The 20,231-nt window shown below is 34.0% G+C and overlaps 1 protein-coding gene across 2 annotated transcripts in view; it reads right to left on the bottom strand.

Annotated features, from left to right (window-relative positions):
* Positions 1-1,852: 1,852 nt before the first annotated feature.
* The window catches only part of LOC138715454 (sphingosine-1-phosphate phosphatase 1-like), a 40,693-nt gene continuing 22,314 nt past the window's right edge, over positions 1,853-20,231 (bottom strand). The window contains exon 5 of one of the 2 annotated variants that reach the window (XM_069848374.1): positions 1,853-3,577. In XM_069848374.1, coding sequence (XP_069704475.1) covers positions 3,160-3,577 — 418 coding nt within the window. In that variant the 3' untranslated portion in view covers positions 1,853-3,159. The remainder of the gene's footprint in view (positions 3,578-20,231) is intronic. The other variant, XM_069848375.1, reaches the window with a different exon arrangement.

Raw genomic sequence — 20,231 nt, 5'->3', positions numbered from 1 at the left:
GTGCCACTCAATAGTTAATAGCTAACGATGGCAGTGCATAGTCGTGTAAATATACATGTCATTAAATAAGCATAAAAAATATACCTTTTAATATTATACACACAAAAACATAATAACAAAAATAAAACAGAGTAATTCCAGACATCATTATCACGCAATTGAACTCTTTAAACATGAAAGTATTAACATCAATAATCATCCTTAAGGTACGGTCACACGTCGCTACTTTTGCAGCGCTGCAGTACAAAAAACTGCGCAACTCTTGTACTGCGACGTGTGAACAACGGTGCAACCCGAAAAGTAGTGGCTGCCAAACCTGCTGCTCGCTACTTTTCCATGCTGCGCGCAGCTTAAAAGTAGCGACATGGGAACAGGGTTCTCAGGGTTGCAGCCGCAGCATTTTTGATATCGATTTTGTTGAAACTTTTGCTGCAGTTGCGACCAGTGTTGCCACCCAAATGTGCCAATGATACTTTTATTGTTTGGATGTATTTTAATGTTAGATTGATGAAAATAAATTATTTGTAACAGTTATTAAATGCACAACACAGTCTGAGCATATTTGCTGACAATATAATTCACTTTTTTAATTTTCTGTAGCGTAGCTTCAAATACGAGGGTTGTCAACATTGATTACGTGAATATGCTGTTGGTTATCATTTAAGTATATAGGCGTTTTTAAAAGCTTTATAGCAAAAATAATGCCAATTTCTGAATACTAGTTAGGACAGAAAAGCAAATAATAGATAAGTAAGCTTTCGTATGAGTTTATTAATAATGCGAACATAACCACAAAATGTATATTGAGAAGTCAACACGGAGATGGAAACCTGCAGCATGACTGCGGCTGCAAAAGTAGCGCCTTGTGTGTGAACAGACTCGCAACCTCCAGTTGCAACTTTTGCAGCACTCGGGTTGCGCAGCACGAAAAGTAGCGTGCAGCGCGCTACTTTTGGCTTACATGAGAACACGACACGCAACTTTTGCAGCTGCAGTACAAAAGTTGCGCAGCAAAAGTAGCGACGTGTGACCGTACCTTTAACCTGCCATATTATATGACTGGTTAATACACATATGCTCATAATATGCGATTGCAACATCCATATTGGTACACTGCACCAATTTGCAAGAAATAATAATAGTAATAATAATAATAATAATAATGATAATAATAATTAATGCTGACCTGAGGTGAAGTGCATCAGATATACATATTTATATTCATAAAACTTCAAGAAACTTAGATGTCGGGTAAGTACACACCAATAGAAATAATAGCAAAATATGATAATAGAAATGGGAAGTGTGATAGAAAATAGAACACTTTAATCTGCAAATAAGTGTATTACAGAAGTAATCTAAAAAAGTGAACTCAGTTAAGAAGGTTGTGCAGTGCATTTTGAAATATCATGAACAAAAACAAGCAATTTATTTGATCAGAGTTCATTTATGCATAAATATTAAATTCCTGATAAAAAGTCCTGCAAGAAAATATCAAGATATTACAATGACTCTAGTAAATCAGGCATTGGTCTGTAAAATGTGTACATATCTTCAAAGCTTAGACATATGTATACCGTGTTGAACATTTTACTAACACAGAAACAAATAAAGATGGGAAATGTCAATTTTAATTCTCCTCCAATGAACATGTTGTTGTTATGTTAGTCCAGTGTCTAGGCACTTGACAATAAAGTCATTCGAAATTTTGCACTTCAGTATTTTTGTACAATGTTATTTTCTTGTAGAAATGCTATGCATCTCTTGATGTGTTCCAGTTCATCTCTTCATTTGCATCACACAATACAAGGGAGGATGTATGGGAAATTTCTATCCTGTGAAGGTGGTTTGCCAAACAATCATAATTGCAACAGCAGATTTACATGGCCCTTGGAGTTAGTGAATAAAATTTCCCAGGTTTTATCTTTTGCTCCATACGAATTTTATTGTTTTTGGGCAATTATGAATTTACTTTCATTAGTTGTTTTGTACAATAAATTGGAAGTCCGTTAATAGATGGTTGTAAAATTTCAGTGACCTTTTAGTCAAAATGTCTGGTGTATCATTTCCCTTCATATCACAATGGGAAGTAATCAACTTGTAAACTCATTTTTTTTTACTGTAGATAATATAAAATTTTCTTACAATCCGGAATTTCAGCTTCTTTTATAGACTGTTGTGATGATATAGCTTGTATGGATATCCTTGAATCTGATAATATGAGTCTTAAACATATCTTCCTAGAAAGTTACTATTATTTCGCTTTCATGAACATAATGTTTTGTTGTTGTTGTACTCAGTGAAGAAGATCATCTAGGGATATCTGATAAAGCGAAAAATTGTATGATTAATATAAATATCGTTATTAATCTAAGATTATGTAGCTTTACCTATTTAAATAAAGTCAGAGAAGTGCAAAATTCTCCTTATGATCATTATCAGAAATCATCATCAGATTTATGTGGATTAAAAGTAAAGAATTGCAACATGTGTACTAGAGTGGGTGTGATGCTTGTTAGCAGGGCCGGGCCACATTTCAAATGCTTCTAGTCGTTTCTCTTTGTTTCGTCGTAATGTCCATGTTTCTGCCTCATAATGCCATACTCCACACAAAGCACTTTGCTAGTCTCTTTCTTAGTTCTTTTTCCAGAGGTTCGCAGAAGGTGTTCCTTATTTTAGTACAAGCTTCCTTTGCAATGCTACTCTTCTTTTGACTTCCTAGCAGCAGCTCATGTTACATTAATTTCTAGTTTTCAAACAGAACTTAGATAATACAAAGTGTGTTACTGATATGTTATTAACATACTTTAAATGTAGAAAAAGTGCTATTTATCCAAGTTTTCTGAGGTAAAGAATGTTAATGTTAAATCTTTAACTTCATTAACCTCACAATGGTACAGATAAGACTAGAAACAATCTGTCAACATTCAATATTGGTCATAAATGAATAAAGTTTATAAATATGTATCAAGATATTCCCAATTTAGAGTGTTCAAAGATTTATCCATATCCACACACAACCTTCTTACTTGTAAAATTATCACCATTTTCAGTAATATAATTAATAATATAAACTATGTGTTTTAAAAAAGATGCAAAAGCAAACAAAAATAATTTCTTTCAAAATTATGTATAAAATGAAGCATGTATTCATTTAACTTAAATTTCAGTGTAGAATGTGGGTCGTTCTATACCTATAAGTCTGAAGACATTTGGCAACAGATACAATGTATTAAAGCCCAGGAGAGCGTAAGTGATGAATTTATAACTTAGTTCTACAGTGATTTTCTGCCGGTTTTCAATGCTGTTCTGCGATTTACGTAGTTCCAGAGAGTTGAGGCGTAGTAGTGTACACACTGTTGCATAGGAAGCTGACTTGCAGAGTGCACGGGTTGCGACAATGCAGCAGAACCCTATCACTGTCCTCAATGCGCTGAGTCCTAACATTTCATATGACGGCCAAATGATGGCATATGGTGGGCTGTCTGGAGACTCACTCAGCACACCCAGCTGATAGTTCGTCCACGCACCAATGTGGACACCCACACACACACTCACCACCATTGTAGTGTCACCGCTGAAACATTGCAACCATATACAATTATTATTATTATTATGACTATTACACTCTTACTACGTCATACTACTTTTGACCAATAAAACGGTACGAAAGGACGTATTTCAACCAATCATGGCTGGTTATCGCACAATTTTATCGCGTCCCTAGCATTTGTTTAATTTTATCGCGTCCCTAGCATTTGTTTAATTTTATCGCGTCCCTAGCATTTGTTTCTTTGTTTGCCAACATTTGAAACTGCGCTGGTCTGGACGTCAAAAATACATATAAAATTACAAACCACTCCAGTCGATGCACAGCAGTTTCAAATATGACTCGCATTGGCATTCAAGAACAAGAATTAATAAAAATCACTGATCATACCTATGCATCTTCTGAAATCCGATTTACAAATAAATGAAGAGCACCATTCGGAAATCCTGAATAAGTTGAATGCACCATGTAGGCCTAAATCAACGAGTTCCACTTCTATTATGCACACGTCCAATATAACATCAATTGAACCACCAACCACATTCAAATTTGAAAATTGTACATTCAATAATTATTCCTTTTAAAACTATTCATTCGGCAATTCTGAATAAGTTGAATACACCATGTAGGCCTAAATCAACGAGTTCCACTTCTATTATGCACACGTCCAATATAACATTAATTGAACCACCAACCACATTCAAATTTGAAAATTGTACATTCAATAATTATTCATTTTAAAATTATTCATGTTTATTTTTTATGTCATCGTCGTTAATTAAAACTTTTCTAACACTTGTGTATATTAGTTAGGTTATGTTATAGCTTCTGCTCTGAGAGGATAAAAAGAACTTCTGCTATATGATATTATGGATAGTCACATATCAGAGATTGTTTCATATTAAGATTTATTGAATAGTAACATTACAATGTCTGTATAAAGACACTACTGCCATCTAGCATGCATCTTGCGTAATATTTGTAATGTTGAGATGGTACAATAATACATTTGAAGACAGTTGTATTTTCGTAGGTCAATTAATATTTTATTGTATTGGAGTACTTCGTTACTTCTAATCTTTATATACTTTCTTCTAATCGTGTAATAGTCAATTAAATCCCACTCGAGTTTTGATTTTCTCTAGATAAATCAAAACGTCTAGTGAGATTACTGTTGAAAAATATATTAAGACTAATGGCTTGTGCAGCAAATGCTGCAAACTAAGTTCATTAGACGTTCAAATAACAATTTTTCAGATTTATTTTCAATGAAGAACAACAACCAAATGAAATTGTAAGTTAAAACATAAGAAGTGATTTAGCCAACTCAAGCACAAAACTTCCATCAAAGTGTACGTTACGAATATTCTAAATTTCAAGTGCTCCAATATTATGTGTGTTTATCATCGAACAAACAATGAAAAGAATCTTCAAGATTTATTTATACTCAACAATACAGTGCAATTAATCCACATCAAATAGGTAACGACAGTTGCCCAACTAACAGTCACGATAAACATTCATAAAATTCACAGTGTTAAGTATTTAGATAACGTCATAGAACAATGACCACATGTTGTTAATTGATTGTTTTAACAACCGATAGTATATAAGTGTTTTATGGTCCATGTAACCACTGTAAACATGTATGGGTATAATATGTATATTCACACACACACACACACTATCCAAGTCCACAACATATGTACCTATTGGCCAGGTTTTAAATTTAAATTTAGTATCCTAAATACATCTGAAGATGGTACACTGAGGTACTGAAAACGTTAATGTAAGACATCAATAAATTATAATTGTAATACAGATAAGCAAAGACGGTCTAATTGAATTTTCATTACTTATTAGTCAGCTTATCGGAACAATCAACACAAGATGAAACTATTCAGTTTTTTAGTTTGAATGAGAAAACGCAAGTAACAATGTCAGGACGATCGGTTGGTTTTTCATGTGGGAGTAAAGCAGTATAAAAAATAGCTATTTCAGGTCATTGCGGATTGTAGGTGAAAGTTAAAAAAAAAATGTCAGTTTTGCTATGCTTTCGAACAATAGACATAGCATCTTGGTATAGCTGCTGCATGTTTCGTAAACTACCTTGAAATGTAGAGGGTAAAATCATTTTATCCTGCTAAGAGATCTTGCTGAAATGATCTGGAGACTACAAAATCTTGTAGGCCTATTATTTTATCAGTAAGTAATACCTTTTGGTCTTTCCTTAGGAACTCTAATTTTTGCACTCTCTCGAGCCAATACTGAAGAGAATCACGAGTATAAATATCTATACCACACCGCCATTAAATATATGAAAAAGACCCAACCCCACTTGATTAATAACTATAAAAATATTTGATTTTTAATAACAATATTATTATCTTACGTAAATTTTTTAGTTTTCACTAACATATACTATATATACTATATAGCCGCCACTCAGTAAATTATGGAAATCAAGATCTAAATTAAGATATTCTATACATCTACTTATACAACCCCAAACGTTTCACTTTCATATCATCAATATAGCATTAATATGTATAATTAATAAAAAATAGTCACATCAAGGGATTAACTATAATAATATTTCATTTCTAATAGTAATCATGTTATCAAACTACCTCAAGTTTTGTAGTTTTTAATATCCAATCTGAGTACAGAGCTATACTCAGAAAATTACACACCACAGAATCAGACCTGTAAATTATTTTTAGTAAGTCTTGAAGTTTTTAATAACCAATTTAATTTGAGCTCTAATATGTGAGCATTCTTGCAGATCATGGCCTTCGTGTAATATTATTTACTGTAGTGTGTGTTTTGTTTTATTCTGAAATGCAATTAGTAGTGACGACAGATGGATTTTAGAAAATAGGGAAATAATGTTGAAAAATTGACATTTCACTGAAAACTACTATTTTTCTGAAAAACTTTGGGTTCCAAGCTTCAAAATGAGGGGTCATTTATTAAAATCCGTTCAGCCGTTTTCCCATAATTTCCATTACCAGTTCAAATTATATATATATATATATATATATATATATAGATTTCATTATTAAATTTTCCGTAATTTCAAATTAACTTTCTTGTATTAAAAAGTAGAATCTTTTATTCGAAAAAAAAAAAAAAAACTATGGTTAATGTCAGATAATCAGGTTGTGAATTTTCGGCTTCATCTCACCAAATATCAATTCGCTATCACCAAATATTTTAAATCTTGGGAAATATGAAACGTCACTTATACATTTTAAATCAATTTTACTTGAAATTAGGTTTGTTGTGTCAGAACGCAAAAATATATGTTCATTGTGAAGATGCGATTTGCTCTGATATTCTTGGAAAAACGAAGCTGTTCATGGTTGCTTCCAATGATTTTGTGTAATTTAATGGCACTGTTACTGTTTTAGAAACAGTGACACATTTTGCAACACACCATGATGTAACTGAACGAATTATGAAACAGATATCACAATGTGAGGGCATGGTTTATTTCTTAGGACCAAGCAATTCAAAATAACAGACTTCTTGTAAAATAATCACATATTAATAAATTTAATGCTATCTCAGATGTTGTTAAATTACATTTTAGTTGTGTTTTTCTTACATAAACGTTTTTTCTCCAGATCCCCATAAAAAAGTATAAATAAAGTTTTACTGTATTTTACATGTTAAAGTGTGTGTGTGTATAATAGGACATTGGATAAGTAATGGCAACAATGCTGTAAATCAGTGCTCCTAGCAGTGACCATTGAAATCTTGTACTACGTAATAGAGCAGCAATTGTTTCATAAATTTGCAATATTGAAAGTTTCGAAGTAGCCATATTTTGTAAATACAGTGGCTGTTTCTGATTTGCAGTAAACAATACAGCCCTGAAGGTACGAACAAAGATGCTTAATAAAAATCCAAGTTGCAAGAGAGAACCATGCAACCCAGTGCTTTACAGCATTTCAAGAAGCCTATGGGAGAGAAGTCCTACCATACTGAACTACTGCAAGTTGGGTGGAAGTGAGGCATTCACTTTCAATCAAGAGCTGACATCCGAAGAGCTTTAGATTGATCAGTGAGAAATATATCCAGAAATGCTGCCATCTTTCAAGAATTTGGCAATGTATTATTGACATGGCAGGAGACTATATCTGAAGTATGTAATGTCAAAAGTAACCTAAATAAATTCAGTGAAATGAAATACTAGCGGAAACAGAACAGATGCATATAAAAAATTATATACAGGGTGTTTCAAAAATACGGGGCATAATTTCAGGTATGTATTTCCCACATGTAGACAATCGAAATAGTTCATTACAACATGTGTCCGGAAATGCTTTATTTCCGAGTTATGACCTTCACAACATTAAAATTCACCGGAACGTTTTTCTTTCCGCAGGTCGTTGCCGTCAAAGGAGACATTAAGAGGGCACTCTGACAGTTCATTCCGAGGCGAAGGTTACATTCAGTGTTGTGTAGGCGTTAGACTGTGCGACATGTATTCAAATCAAGAGCTGGCAGAGATACACTTCATGTACATACGATAAGGCGGACGGCAATGCTCCGCTGGCTCGTCGTTTGTACCAGGAGAGGTACCCACAGCGACAATGTCCAGATCGGAAGACATTTGTACGTCTCCATTACCGTCTGTGCGAGTATGGAAAATTTAACTGTCCTGGTTTGGGAAGGGGACGACCAAGATCTACAACTCCAGAAGTACAGGAGGAGATTCTGGAGACTGTGAACATGACTCCTTCTATCAGCACACGAAGGGTAGTGTTGCAAGTCAATGTTCCTCATACGACTGTCTGGAGACTGTTGAAAGAGTATCAATTGTACCCTTATCATTTGCAACGTGTACAGGCCCTGTCACCAGCAGATTACCCTGCACGAGTTAGGTTCTGTCAGTGGTTCTTGCAGCAGTGTGGTGTAAATCCGAACTTTCCTGCTGTGGGTACCTCTCCTGGTACAAACGACGAGCCAGCGCAGCACTGCCGTCCACCTTACCGTACATGAAGTGTATCTCTGCCAGGTCTTGATTTGAATACATGTCGTACAGTCTAACGCCTACACAACACTGAATGTAACCTTCACCTCGGAATGAACTGTCAGAGTGCCCTCTTAATGTCTCCTTTGACGGCAACGACCTGCGGAAAGAAAAACGTTCCGGTGAATTTCAATGTTGTGAAGCCCATAACTCGGAAATAAAGCATTTCCGGACACACGTTGTAATGAACTATTCTGATTGTCTACATGTGGGAAATACATACCTGAAATTATGCCCCGTATTTTTGAAACACCCTGTATATATATGTACGTATAGAGGGCAGTGACCTTACGATTAAGATAGAAGTGGAACAGTGAAGTGTTGAACAGTAAAAATGGAAATATCACTGAATTAATTAGAGAAGAGTGGAACATATTAGCACAGTCTACTATATACAGTCACGAAGCTTGAGTTTTGAGGGTGCTAGAAACAATAGACTGTGACGGTACTATTTTGCATTGCCTGTAATGAGGCGATATTAGCGATCCTAGTGGTGAGCAACTATCTAATGTTTGCATATTTACTATGTATTGAGCTTCGCGACTGTATATACTAGACTGTAATATTAGCTCAAGAAATAAACTCCTCAGAACAAAAGATACAAGTTTTACAAAAGTTACAGAGCCTACACAAGCTACAAGAAGAAAATCAACAATTGATAACTTAAACACTGAAGAAAATAGAAAGAAGATTGAGGTACAACTACAGGAAAACGCGAAAATGAATACAATAAAATATTATGAAGAGAATCAAAAGAAAAAGAAGATGATAATTTTCAGCGTAAACGAAGTAGGACATCAATGTGGAATAGAGATGTATGAGGCAGTGTGCAATGTATGTTGAGAATTATTTAATTTTGACGTAAGTGAAGGACACATTGAAGAAACATACAGATTAACTAATGCCCACGTGCATCAACGTCGGTTAGTGTAACCACCAGTTAAAATTGTCACCTAACCTCTGGTTAAGCATTTTTACAGTGGATCAACCTCGGTTACGACTTAAATAGGAGGTTAACCACAGTAATCTATAACCAGCCATTTTCGAGCGGTTAAAGGAGATAACCAGTGATTAGTAGAGCAAGTAAAGCAAAATGGCGGCCAGAGCCACAGATGTTTACTTCGAAGATGATTATTATTGTACAGTACTTGAATTACTTGGATAGAGCGTGGGCGTGAAGTTCTTTAGTGGAAAGAGAGAATCTTTACGAGGAATTAGGTGACAGAAAATTTCAGGAGGGATTTTGTTTATCAAAATCTACAAATGACTCACTTCCAATAACTCAAAAACAGTCATATTTCTTCTGTTGATCAGCTCCTTATGTTAAGATTCTATGTAACTGTTATTTTCTGTATTTTAAGAGGGAATACTTGAATGTCTCTTTCTCTGTCACTGGCTGAACAAAGAGAGGCTATGGATGGATCTTAGGATAATGAACAGTAACCTGGTGTAAATGGGATCTTGGGTCGTACACACATTTTTACTAATCTTCTGCATCCTTTTCCTTTATGTATATTCCTTCTTTATTATATAATATATTTAAATCTATTTAGTAAGTCTATCGATACTTAACCTCACATTGGGATATAATCATTTTTGCATTCAATTCTCTATTTTGTACGATTTTAACCTGACAGCAATGAAAGACAAAGAAATGCAACTCGCAAATATAACAGCGCCCAAAGGCAAACAAATGCAACGCGAAAATGTAAGACATGTTCACTTCAATGTAGAACGGAGTGAGCGCAGTCGTTTTTAGATGTTGACTATTATCTTTGCTGTGGTATGAATGCTTTCCTTTAGTCATTGTGTAGAAACAGTGTACCATCATAGACTTTGCTCTGGTTAAATGAAGTGTCAGCTAACTATGTTTAAGTAATCGATGATTATGAATGGTGCACAGAAATTACATTTTAACCACGGTTACTGTTTAACTGTCGTTTCGTAATCTATGATTACTGCGTTTTTAACCGATGTTGATGCACTTCGCCATAAGGGTAGAAACAGATCAATTTTCGTTACATTTACAAATATGAGAATGAAAGGATGAATTATGATGAAATGAAGGAATTTGAAAAGAACAAAAATTAGATTGGAATATGATTTTGACTACGAAACAAGAAACAGAAGAAGACTATTGCTTCCATTCTTGAAGGCAGCAAGGAAGAAACGGCATTTTGTTAGAATGTATAAGAACAAGCTGAAAGTGAAAGGGAAATTTTACGATCTGGATTTCTGTCGAGAAAACATAAATCATACGGAGTTTAGGTTGAATGACAATGCAAAGGGAAGTGAAGACTCGGTGAAGAAAGCAAATAAGATAGGCAAACAAGTGAAGATAGGAGTAGAAAGGGACAGAAGATGAGAGGTTATCATCCAAGACAGACCAGGAAGCGGTAAAAACAGACACCGGTGAATAACAAAAAGCAGGAAGTGTGACGGGTCTTCAGCTACACCAATATTTAAATAATGAACTTGGAAAAACAGAATGAATTCAGAAAAAGAAAAAGAAATTCCAAAAATTACAATACCTCCCTTTATTATAATTATCTCTTTAAAAAAGATTTAACAGAAAACCTTCAACATTCAACAACAAGAATATTCTCTTTAATTATGATCTCTATCTTAAAAGGGAATTAACAAGAAACTTCCAACCATCAGTAACAACAACATCTCCATACATTATAATGTCTCTTAATATAGAATCACAACAAACCTTTAGGGAAAAGAACAAAAATAACCAAAAGTATTTCATTGAACAGCAACCCCCTTTTTGCATATCTTTTAAAAAAAAACTCCTAAACCACTCATGTCCTATCTCACAGCCACAGCCTCTAGTTCCCGGTGTATACTTATCAGATAGGATCGTCAATTTTAAGTTGTTGTTTTCTAATGCCAGGCGTTTGACAATAAAGTCATTTGACCTCTTGCACTCCAATATTTTTCAAAGATATTATCATGACCAGCCACTGAAGCACAGATTTTGAGGTGTTCCGAATCCATTTCTTGGTTTGAGTTGCACAATGGGCAGATAGGGGACTGATATATTCCAATTCTATCCAGGTGTTTGGCCAAACAATCATGGCCTGTTGCCAATCTAAATGCAGCTACAGACGATTTTCGTGGTAAATCGGGAATTAACTGTGGATTTTGATGCAGAGAGTTCCATTTTTTCCCTTGGGATTGTGTTATCAAATTTTGTTTGTTGAAGTCTAAGTATGTAGATTTAATAAATCTTTTTACAGAGTAATACGTAGATTTAGTAACAGGTCTGTAAGTAGCAGTGCTGCCCTTCTTTGCTAAAGCATCCGCATTCTCATTTCCCAGGATTCCACAATGGGATGGTATTCATTGGAATACAATTCTTTTAAATTGCCTGATCCCTCCAGCTGAGCTAATTCTGCATTCTTAATCGTCCGTCTCAGAGCCAGTCGAGCACTGACCATGCATTCCAACCACGATCACTACTCTATCCCCCTCCCCTCGAACATTCAAGTAGGAGGTGAAGGTGGAGCGACGCATGCACATCAAAATAGCTAAAGTTTTTGATACCCGGGAACGATGTTACAAAATATATATATAAAGGAAACGATAGCTGAATTAAATTCTGTCAGATAACAATATAAAAAGGCAAGCATACCGTAACAGAAGTGAGAACAAATGAAAGTATTCATAGGTGGACAAAACAAACCCAGTTGACATCAGAAGAAAATGCAGACCTTGGCACAATGGTCAAGAATAATGCAGAAATCAGAATATAAACAACAGATAATGAAAGAATCAAATGGAATCATTGACCTACCCAAACTACTCAGCAAGATATAGTGAAAGATGATCCGAAAACTTATAACTTGAGATCAAGTAGCACACGTGAAAATAAGGCAAGGGCTAGGAATGGAAGTGAAAGTGATCCTACGAGTGGTAAGGGGTCAGATGAAGAGACGAAACAATAATGCGAAGATATAGCAGGAACAGAGAAAGGATAAGATTCAAATCCAGCGACTGTTAAGGATTTTGAGAATTTTACAAATATAATGAAAAAAAGATCCGAGAAGTTATGTAAAATGTTGTGAGTCGATAGGGATGAGTAAAGGAGGAGGAATGTATGGGGAGGGAGACGAGTTAAGATAGCAAATCACAGTACAAGGAAGAAGACTGAGTGAACTGCAAACAAAGAAGAGTGAAAATTAGTGGTCTGTGAACACATGGAAATATCAGAACTAATAACGACCTGTTTTTAGATGGTGAAACACTAATGATAAATATTATTAGTAAGCAAAGAGAGACAGATGGAATAAAAGTATGGAAGGGGCGACAAACTAGGTTAGCAAAACACAGAATAAACTAAACACGTGAGATGAAGGAGAGAAAAAAATGAATGAGTGAAATTAGGGATCAGTGGATTAATGTAAGAAATATATCTAACACTGAACCTATTTTTATAGGAATAAAGCAATTATTAATAATAATAATAATAATAATAATAATAATAATAATAATAATAATAATAATAATAATTGGAATACCTTTTGTAAATCAATTAGAAACTGATATAATTCGTTCAAACCCAAAAACTTACAAAATAAAAAAATAAATAAATAAATAAATAAATCAAGAAGTGAAAGAATAGGTCACTATAGATACAACTGATAAAAATATTTGGTTAAATTATTTTACGAAGCTATGGACACAGAAAGAAACACTCACAACATGTTCAATATCAAATAATGATTACATGGAATGTTTTACAATGGAAGAATTAAATCATGTCTTATCAAACAGCATGAACAATAATGCTCCAGGAGAAGATTTGTTAAATACAGAACTATTCAAATATGTGTCTAAACAATTTAAATTACGTTTACTGATATCTATATCTGTACTAATAATAAATCTGTAGCCAAAATTTTTCTGGTAATTTTCGATTTTCCAAAAATAATTGGTGTTAACATGTATAATTAATCATCCTGAAACCGAAAATCGCTTTTTTGAAATTTTTGTTTGTATGTCTGTCTGGATGTTTGTTACCTTTTCACGCGATAATGGCTGAACCGATTTATATGAAAATTGGAATATAAATTAAGTTCGTTGTAACTTAGATTTTAGGCTATATGGCATCCAAAATACGTTATTTAAAAGGGGGGTTATAAGGGGGCCTGAATTAAATAAATCGAAATATCTCGCTATTATTGATTTTCATGAAAAATATTATATAACAAAAGTTTCTTTAAAAATAATTTCCGATAAGTTTTATTCTATACAAAATTTTGATAGGACTGATATTTAATGAGATAAATGAGTTTTAAAATTACAATAACAACGCCATCTAAGGTGCTGTACTGAAATAAAAACAAATGACTTCGTCTATAAGGGGCCTTGGACAATAACAATCGAAAGCTATTAAACATAGCCCAAGAGCATGTTTCTGTGTTTGTATGAAGTAATATCGGAAGCTAATTAATTGTTTAATTATTATTTCACCATTGGAAAGTGTAGTTTCTCTAGATGGACATAATTCTACAATGTTAGTACAGTAACTTCTGAAACATATAGCAAGTAATATAAAGTGTACACATTAAAACTAAATGATATGTCAATCTTCATTAAACTATGGTCGCATATAATAACAATTAAGAAACATGTTAAAGGAATTGTCATTGCATCAAATGATTGCTCTCTGGACCAAAATGACCGCATTTTAATTATTTCAATACAATTTAAATTAAGTAACATATTAAACGACTTATCCTTCTATCAAACACGAATGTTCCCTGGATCAAACGTCCTATTTTAATTGTGCAATTACTTCATATTTATTTCTAACAGGTGCAGCAGAGCGCACGGGTACGGCTAATTTTATAATAATTGGAAAACATCCACCAGAAAGTTGGAATAGAGCATTGTGATTCCAATTTACAAAAATGGAGCTCGAAAGAATTATGAAAATTATATCTCTTAAATGCAGTTTATAAAATCTATGCAAAACTCTTACAACATAAATTGTGTAATTTCTATAGTGATATATTAACTGAAGAACAAAATTAATTTTGGCAGGGCAGATCTTGTGCCGACAGCTATTTCACACTAAAATTACTTATTGAAAAGAACAGAGAATTCCAAATAGAAACTCATCTATCATTTGTTGATTTCCATAAAACCTTTAACACCATAAATAGGATTAATTAATAGAAGCTGACAAAAATAATGTTCCCAATCAATTAATAACAGTAATATATAATATTTATAAAGAAAACTACATTACAATACAAATAAGAGATAAACTTTCCAACTGAAATGTCATAAATCAAGGAGTACGTCAAGAATGTTGCTTCTTATTATTTATAATATATATTAATACTTTAGTAAGAGAATGGAAACAAAAACCACATGATGGCATTTATATCAATAGACATTCAAATTTAGATATATTACTATTTGCAGATGACATAATACTTTTAGCAATCTCAGAAAATGGACTACAACATTCAATATATCAACTTCAACTCCTTGCTGAAAAATATAATATGACAATTTCAACATCAAAAACCAAAGTTATGGCGTTTAAGGGAAGAATTCCTGTTCGTACCAAGATATGGGTTTATAATAAACCTATTGAACAAGTTTCTTCATTTAAATATTTACGATATCATGTCAGTTATGAAAATGAAATAGACATATGTGCTAAAATTTTTAATTATAACCGAGCAATGGCAGTCATCAATAAAGTGTTTAAACCCTCACTAGTTCAGAAACATAGGAGGATTAAAGTTAAAAAACATTGGCAAGACCGGTACTAACTTATGGTTGTGAGGTCTGGACTTTGAGGGAAAAAGATAAAACCCGAATAGTAGCCAACGAGATGAAATTCCTGTGAAGAACAGCTGGCATTAGATCAGACCGCAAGAGGAACGAAGATATTCTTCAAGAGCTTGAAATATCTTCTATTTTGGATTACATCTATAGTTGCAGAACTAACTGGCAGCAACATGTTCACTGCATGGAAAGGACTCACATTCCTCGTCACATTTCTACCTACTGTCCAAGAAGGAAGAGAACACTAGGAACATCTTTAAAAAGATGGCTTGAGACCATAATGGGCCATATACTTGTTAGGACGATGTTGATAATGATGATGATGATAATAATAATAATCTTGGCACCACAGCCCTTGAAGAGCCTTTGACCAGCCAGCCACATGATGAAGTAGATGTGGACGATCATTCAACCAGAATGGAGGTGTCGTGTGGTTAGCATGATGATCCCCCTCAGCCGTCATAGCTGGCTTTCACAACCGGATTTCGCTACCTATCGTAACTCCCCAAGTGCATCACAATGCACAATGCTGGGTGGGCACTGGCCGAAATTTCATGAGAAAATTTCTTCCCCCATGAGGACTCGAACCAGCGTGCATTCCATAACGTGAGTTTTAAGACAGGATGCCTTAGACGATGATGCCATGGCGCGGGACTAGTGATTAGTGATGTGATAAGATTAGTAGTAAGTAAAATGGGATCGAGATCAGTAAATTGGTAAAAAAGGATAAAGAAAAGAATAGTGAAAGTGACAATTTTGAATAGGTTAAATTAAGTCATTCGGTTTTTAATGAAAGTGTGGGTAGAAGAAATTAGTTGGGGGTGGATAGAAGAGGTTTCAGAAAATAGTGAAGAGAAAAACGAAGCTGTTATAATGCAAAGCAACAACTAGCGATGCCAATTATAGGGAAAGATAGTATGAGATTAGTTGAAAACGGAAGGAAAAAGTAGAGAAATGAATACACTGTATAGTAAAACAAATAGATTAATGTTACTACATGATAATGAAATTTAGAACTGGAAAATAAATATTACTTAGGAGGAGACAAATCTGAGATTATAGTGAATAGGGAAGCAGGTACTAAAATATATATGTATATATGTCACTATAGTCACGACGCTGTTATTCCCTGCGTGACTCCTCTTTGCTTACGTCTTAGGAAGTGAATGCTCTATAAAGTCTAGGTAGGTAGTATCATTCGTCATTTTTGTTCTTTCGTTGCCGAGCTACCAGACGAGGGCTCTATTTGCCACACCGTTTTAAACATTATCATGTTGTAGCTCCTATGATAATAAATCAAACGCACTGTAATTTAGCAAATAATTGAGCGCGAACGCAAATGAAAGAGCCAAAATGGCGGGCGATTATATTAAGTATTTATCGAGCCTTAGAAAATACATAACTTCTTCATTAGCGAATCACAAGATGCACACGTTTAAATGTAGCCAACCTGTAACGTGATTGGCTGCCGGAAATTAGAGTGACGGGACTATAGGTATAAAAACTACATGTCAAGGACAGGAGGGTAGGCATAAATGTGATGTTTGGGTAATAAGAGAAAATAAAGTAGCAGGTATGAAATTTAGGTATAATAGAGCATTTCGCAAGAATGTGTGTATGCAATAAATGTAATTGCGACAGTGTATGCAAAATTGTCAGGTCCACATTACATGAATGTAATCCAGCACCCAAATAACCAGCAATACCAAAACAACGGCTCTTTTGGCTGGGGGGGGGGGGAAGCAGCTCACACTGAAGCAAAAGCTTGAATTACTTGAGAAAATGGAGAGAGTTGTTAGTAGATCCAAATTAAAGGACGAATATAAAGTTGGAAGTTCAACTTTATACGATATAAAGAAAGATGGCAGTCAACTCCGGAAATTCATAAGTAACACTGAATCTACGAAAGTTGCAGAAAATTGGAAAACTATATCAGTCCCACTGGGTGAAGAATTAGATCGTGTTCTAGACGAATGTTTCGCGATTAAAGATCTGAGGGAATGTACACTTCTACAAGAAGCACAAGAAAAAGCAAGGAATTGCACCAGAAAATGAAACTGCAAGGTAAGTGTGGATTTTCCGTGGCTTAACAGATTCAAAGAGAGATATGGAATCCGAAAACTAGACATGTCTGGTGAACAAAGGAGTGGATTAGATTATTAATCAGTTTCAGAAAACTGTGTCTCAGAGTAATGTTAGTGTGGAACAAATATATAACGCCAACGAGATTGGTTTATTATGGAGATGTCTTCATACAACAACACTGGCTTATACAACGGAAACCTCACCTAAACTCTTCAAACAAAATACAGATGGTATGTGGAAATGCTGCAGGTGCACATAAAGTGACATTGATAGTGGTAGGAAAATAATGACACATCCAAGGTGCTTCAAAAGCATAAAGAATCTCCCTGTCCACTACTAGGCACAAAAGAACGCATGGATGGATTGTGAGATATTCAAGGAATGGTTTTACAGCATATTCATGCCTAGTGTGAAGAACATTTAAAGGAGAAGTGTTTAGTGTCGGACAGTAAGGTGTTACTTTTGCTGAACAACTGTCCCCTGCTGAGGACTTAAATGTGGACAATATTTGTGTCCAGTTCCTACGTCCCAATGTAATAAGCCTGAGCCAAGCAATGGACCAGGGAGTCATACAAAACTTAAAGATGAACTATCACCCCCTTTTTATATGCCACTGTGTGAACTAGGAAGGCAGCATCCGTAAATATAAGCAACAGTTCTCACTGAAAGATGCCTTATTTCTTGTCTCTTTTGCGTGCAAGGAAGTAAAATAAAGAATAGAATATTTAAATTTAAATATACAGAATAAAGAATATAATTACAAACAAGAGAAATAGAAATAAAATAATACAATCAATATAAAAAGGAGATACAGTAGTATTAACAAAATTTGAGACCGAATGAGCAGCGCTTGTGTTCGGTCGCAGTTCAGATATATTATTAATAGGCCTATAAGAGAATATAAAATAAAATAAAATAGGAACTAAAATTAAAATTACAGTTACAGAAATTATATAATACAATATTAATATAAGAGAAATACAGAAAATAATAATAAAAAAAATAAATAAATAAAATAAAATAGGAACTAAAATTTAAATTACAGCGGCAATGGAATTATATAATATTAACACTAGAGAAGAATAATATCGCACGTGAAAAGTAGGACAATTTATATATATATATATATATATGTTTTAAATTATAGAATACAAATATAATATACGTTGATTAATTCATATATATATATATATATATATATATATATATAGGCTATAAATTTATTTAATCAAATTGAAGATATTAACACGTTTCTAATTTTCTTGTTATATGTTAGTGGATTACATGTTAGAAGTTCTGGGTGTAATTTAGTTAAAGCACTGTATAACCGAGGGCCAAAATTAATGCTATGCTTTAGACCAGCAGATGTGAGACATTTAGGTTCTACTAATGTTGAATTAATATTTCGTCTTGTGTCATAATTGTGTGTCTGTAATACAAACTTATTACGATTTTTATGATAAAATTTTAACAGCGTATACTTATAAATTTGTCCAATATTAAATACATTAAATTCAGAATAAATTAATTTTGTTGGATAATCGAAACGTTTCTTCAAACAAATTTTAATTATTCGTTTTTGTAGTAAATTTAACGGACTAAGATTAATTTTTGTACTTCCACCCCAAACAATTATACCATATTGAATGATAGATTGAATAATGAATAAAATCTGTTACCTTATATTGCTCTTGGTGTAAATTGTTGACAATGATAATGTTGGAGGATGACGAGACAAGTGACGAAGATTTTCGCGGATTCACATCATGACCTGTGTCTGATATAATGGATTTAGTTCATCATTCAGGCAAAGTTAGGGTTAGTGAATAAGAAATACAAGTGTGGGTGAATGTAGACATTTCCATTCCTGTTTGAAATGACGCTTCCAGGCTAAGATGCCATGGTCTGCTGGTGTAGATATTCCCAGACATTCCGTCTACTACTGCGGCAGAGATATCTTCAGTGTTAGGTATCCTTCGACCTAGGATACCTAACCAATGAAGATGTCTGCCACAGTAGTAGACGAAAAGTCTGGGAATATCTACACCAGTAGACCATCGCATCTTAGCCCGGAAGTGCCATTTCAACTAGACACCGGCCATGAAAGCCTACATGCTAAGATTTCCATTCCTGCCACCCTCTCTTTAAATAACGACGAAATAATTGAACATGTACTGAGGAAACAGGAAGATGAGCAGGTAGAGGAGGATGATAGAGACGTCGAAACGCAAATTACAAAAGTCACATGAAGGTTTGCAGACTTTTATAACACTTGCCAAGCAATGTTCATCTATCTTAGCCCACGACGTTGTGAAACGTCACTGCATACACAGTGAATTTTTGAAGTTATGCTGACAAGTTTGTAAGCAGACAGACATTCAGAAGATGTTTAAATCTGCCACGTTGTCACAGCCTGGATAGTCAGTGTTGCTACATTAGGAAGTTTGTAGTGAATATTCAAACTGAAAATTAGTGTATTTTGTGTTAAGTGATGTGTTTTAATAAAGAAAATCTATAATTTTATGTTATGTAGTTATGATCAAATATTCAAAAAAGGACACAAATCTAAATGCGAAAACTATAGAGGAATATCTCTACTAAATGCAATTTAGTCCAAAATAATAACAGAAAGGCTAAAACCTATAAGTGAAGCGATAATAATGGAAGAACAAACAGGCTTTCGGAAAGGAAGAAGCTGTATAGATAACATATTTGTATTACAACAAGTAATAGAAAAACATA

The sequence above is a fragment of the Periplaneta americana genome, chromosome 15 (assembly GCF_040183065.1).
Source record: "Periplaneta americana isolate PAMFEO1 chromosome 15, P.americana_PAMFEO1_priV1, whole genome shotgun sequence".
NCBI classification, from domain to species: domain Eukaryota; kingdom Metazoa; phylum Arthropoda; class Insecta; order Blattodea; family Blattidae; genus Periplaneta; species Periplaneta americana.
Note: the sequence above shows the minus strand (reverse complement) of the source record. Positions and strands in the feature narration are given on the sequence as shown.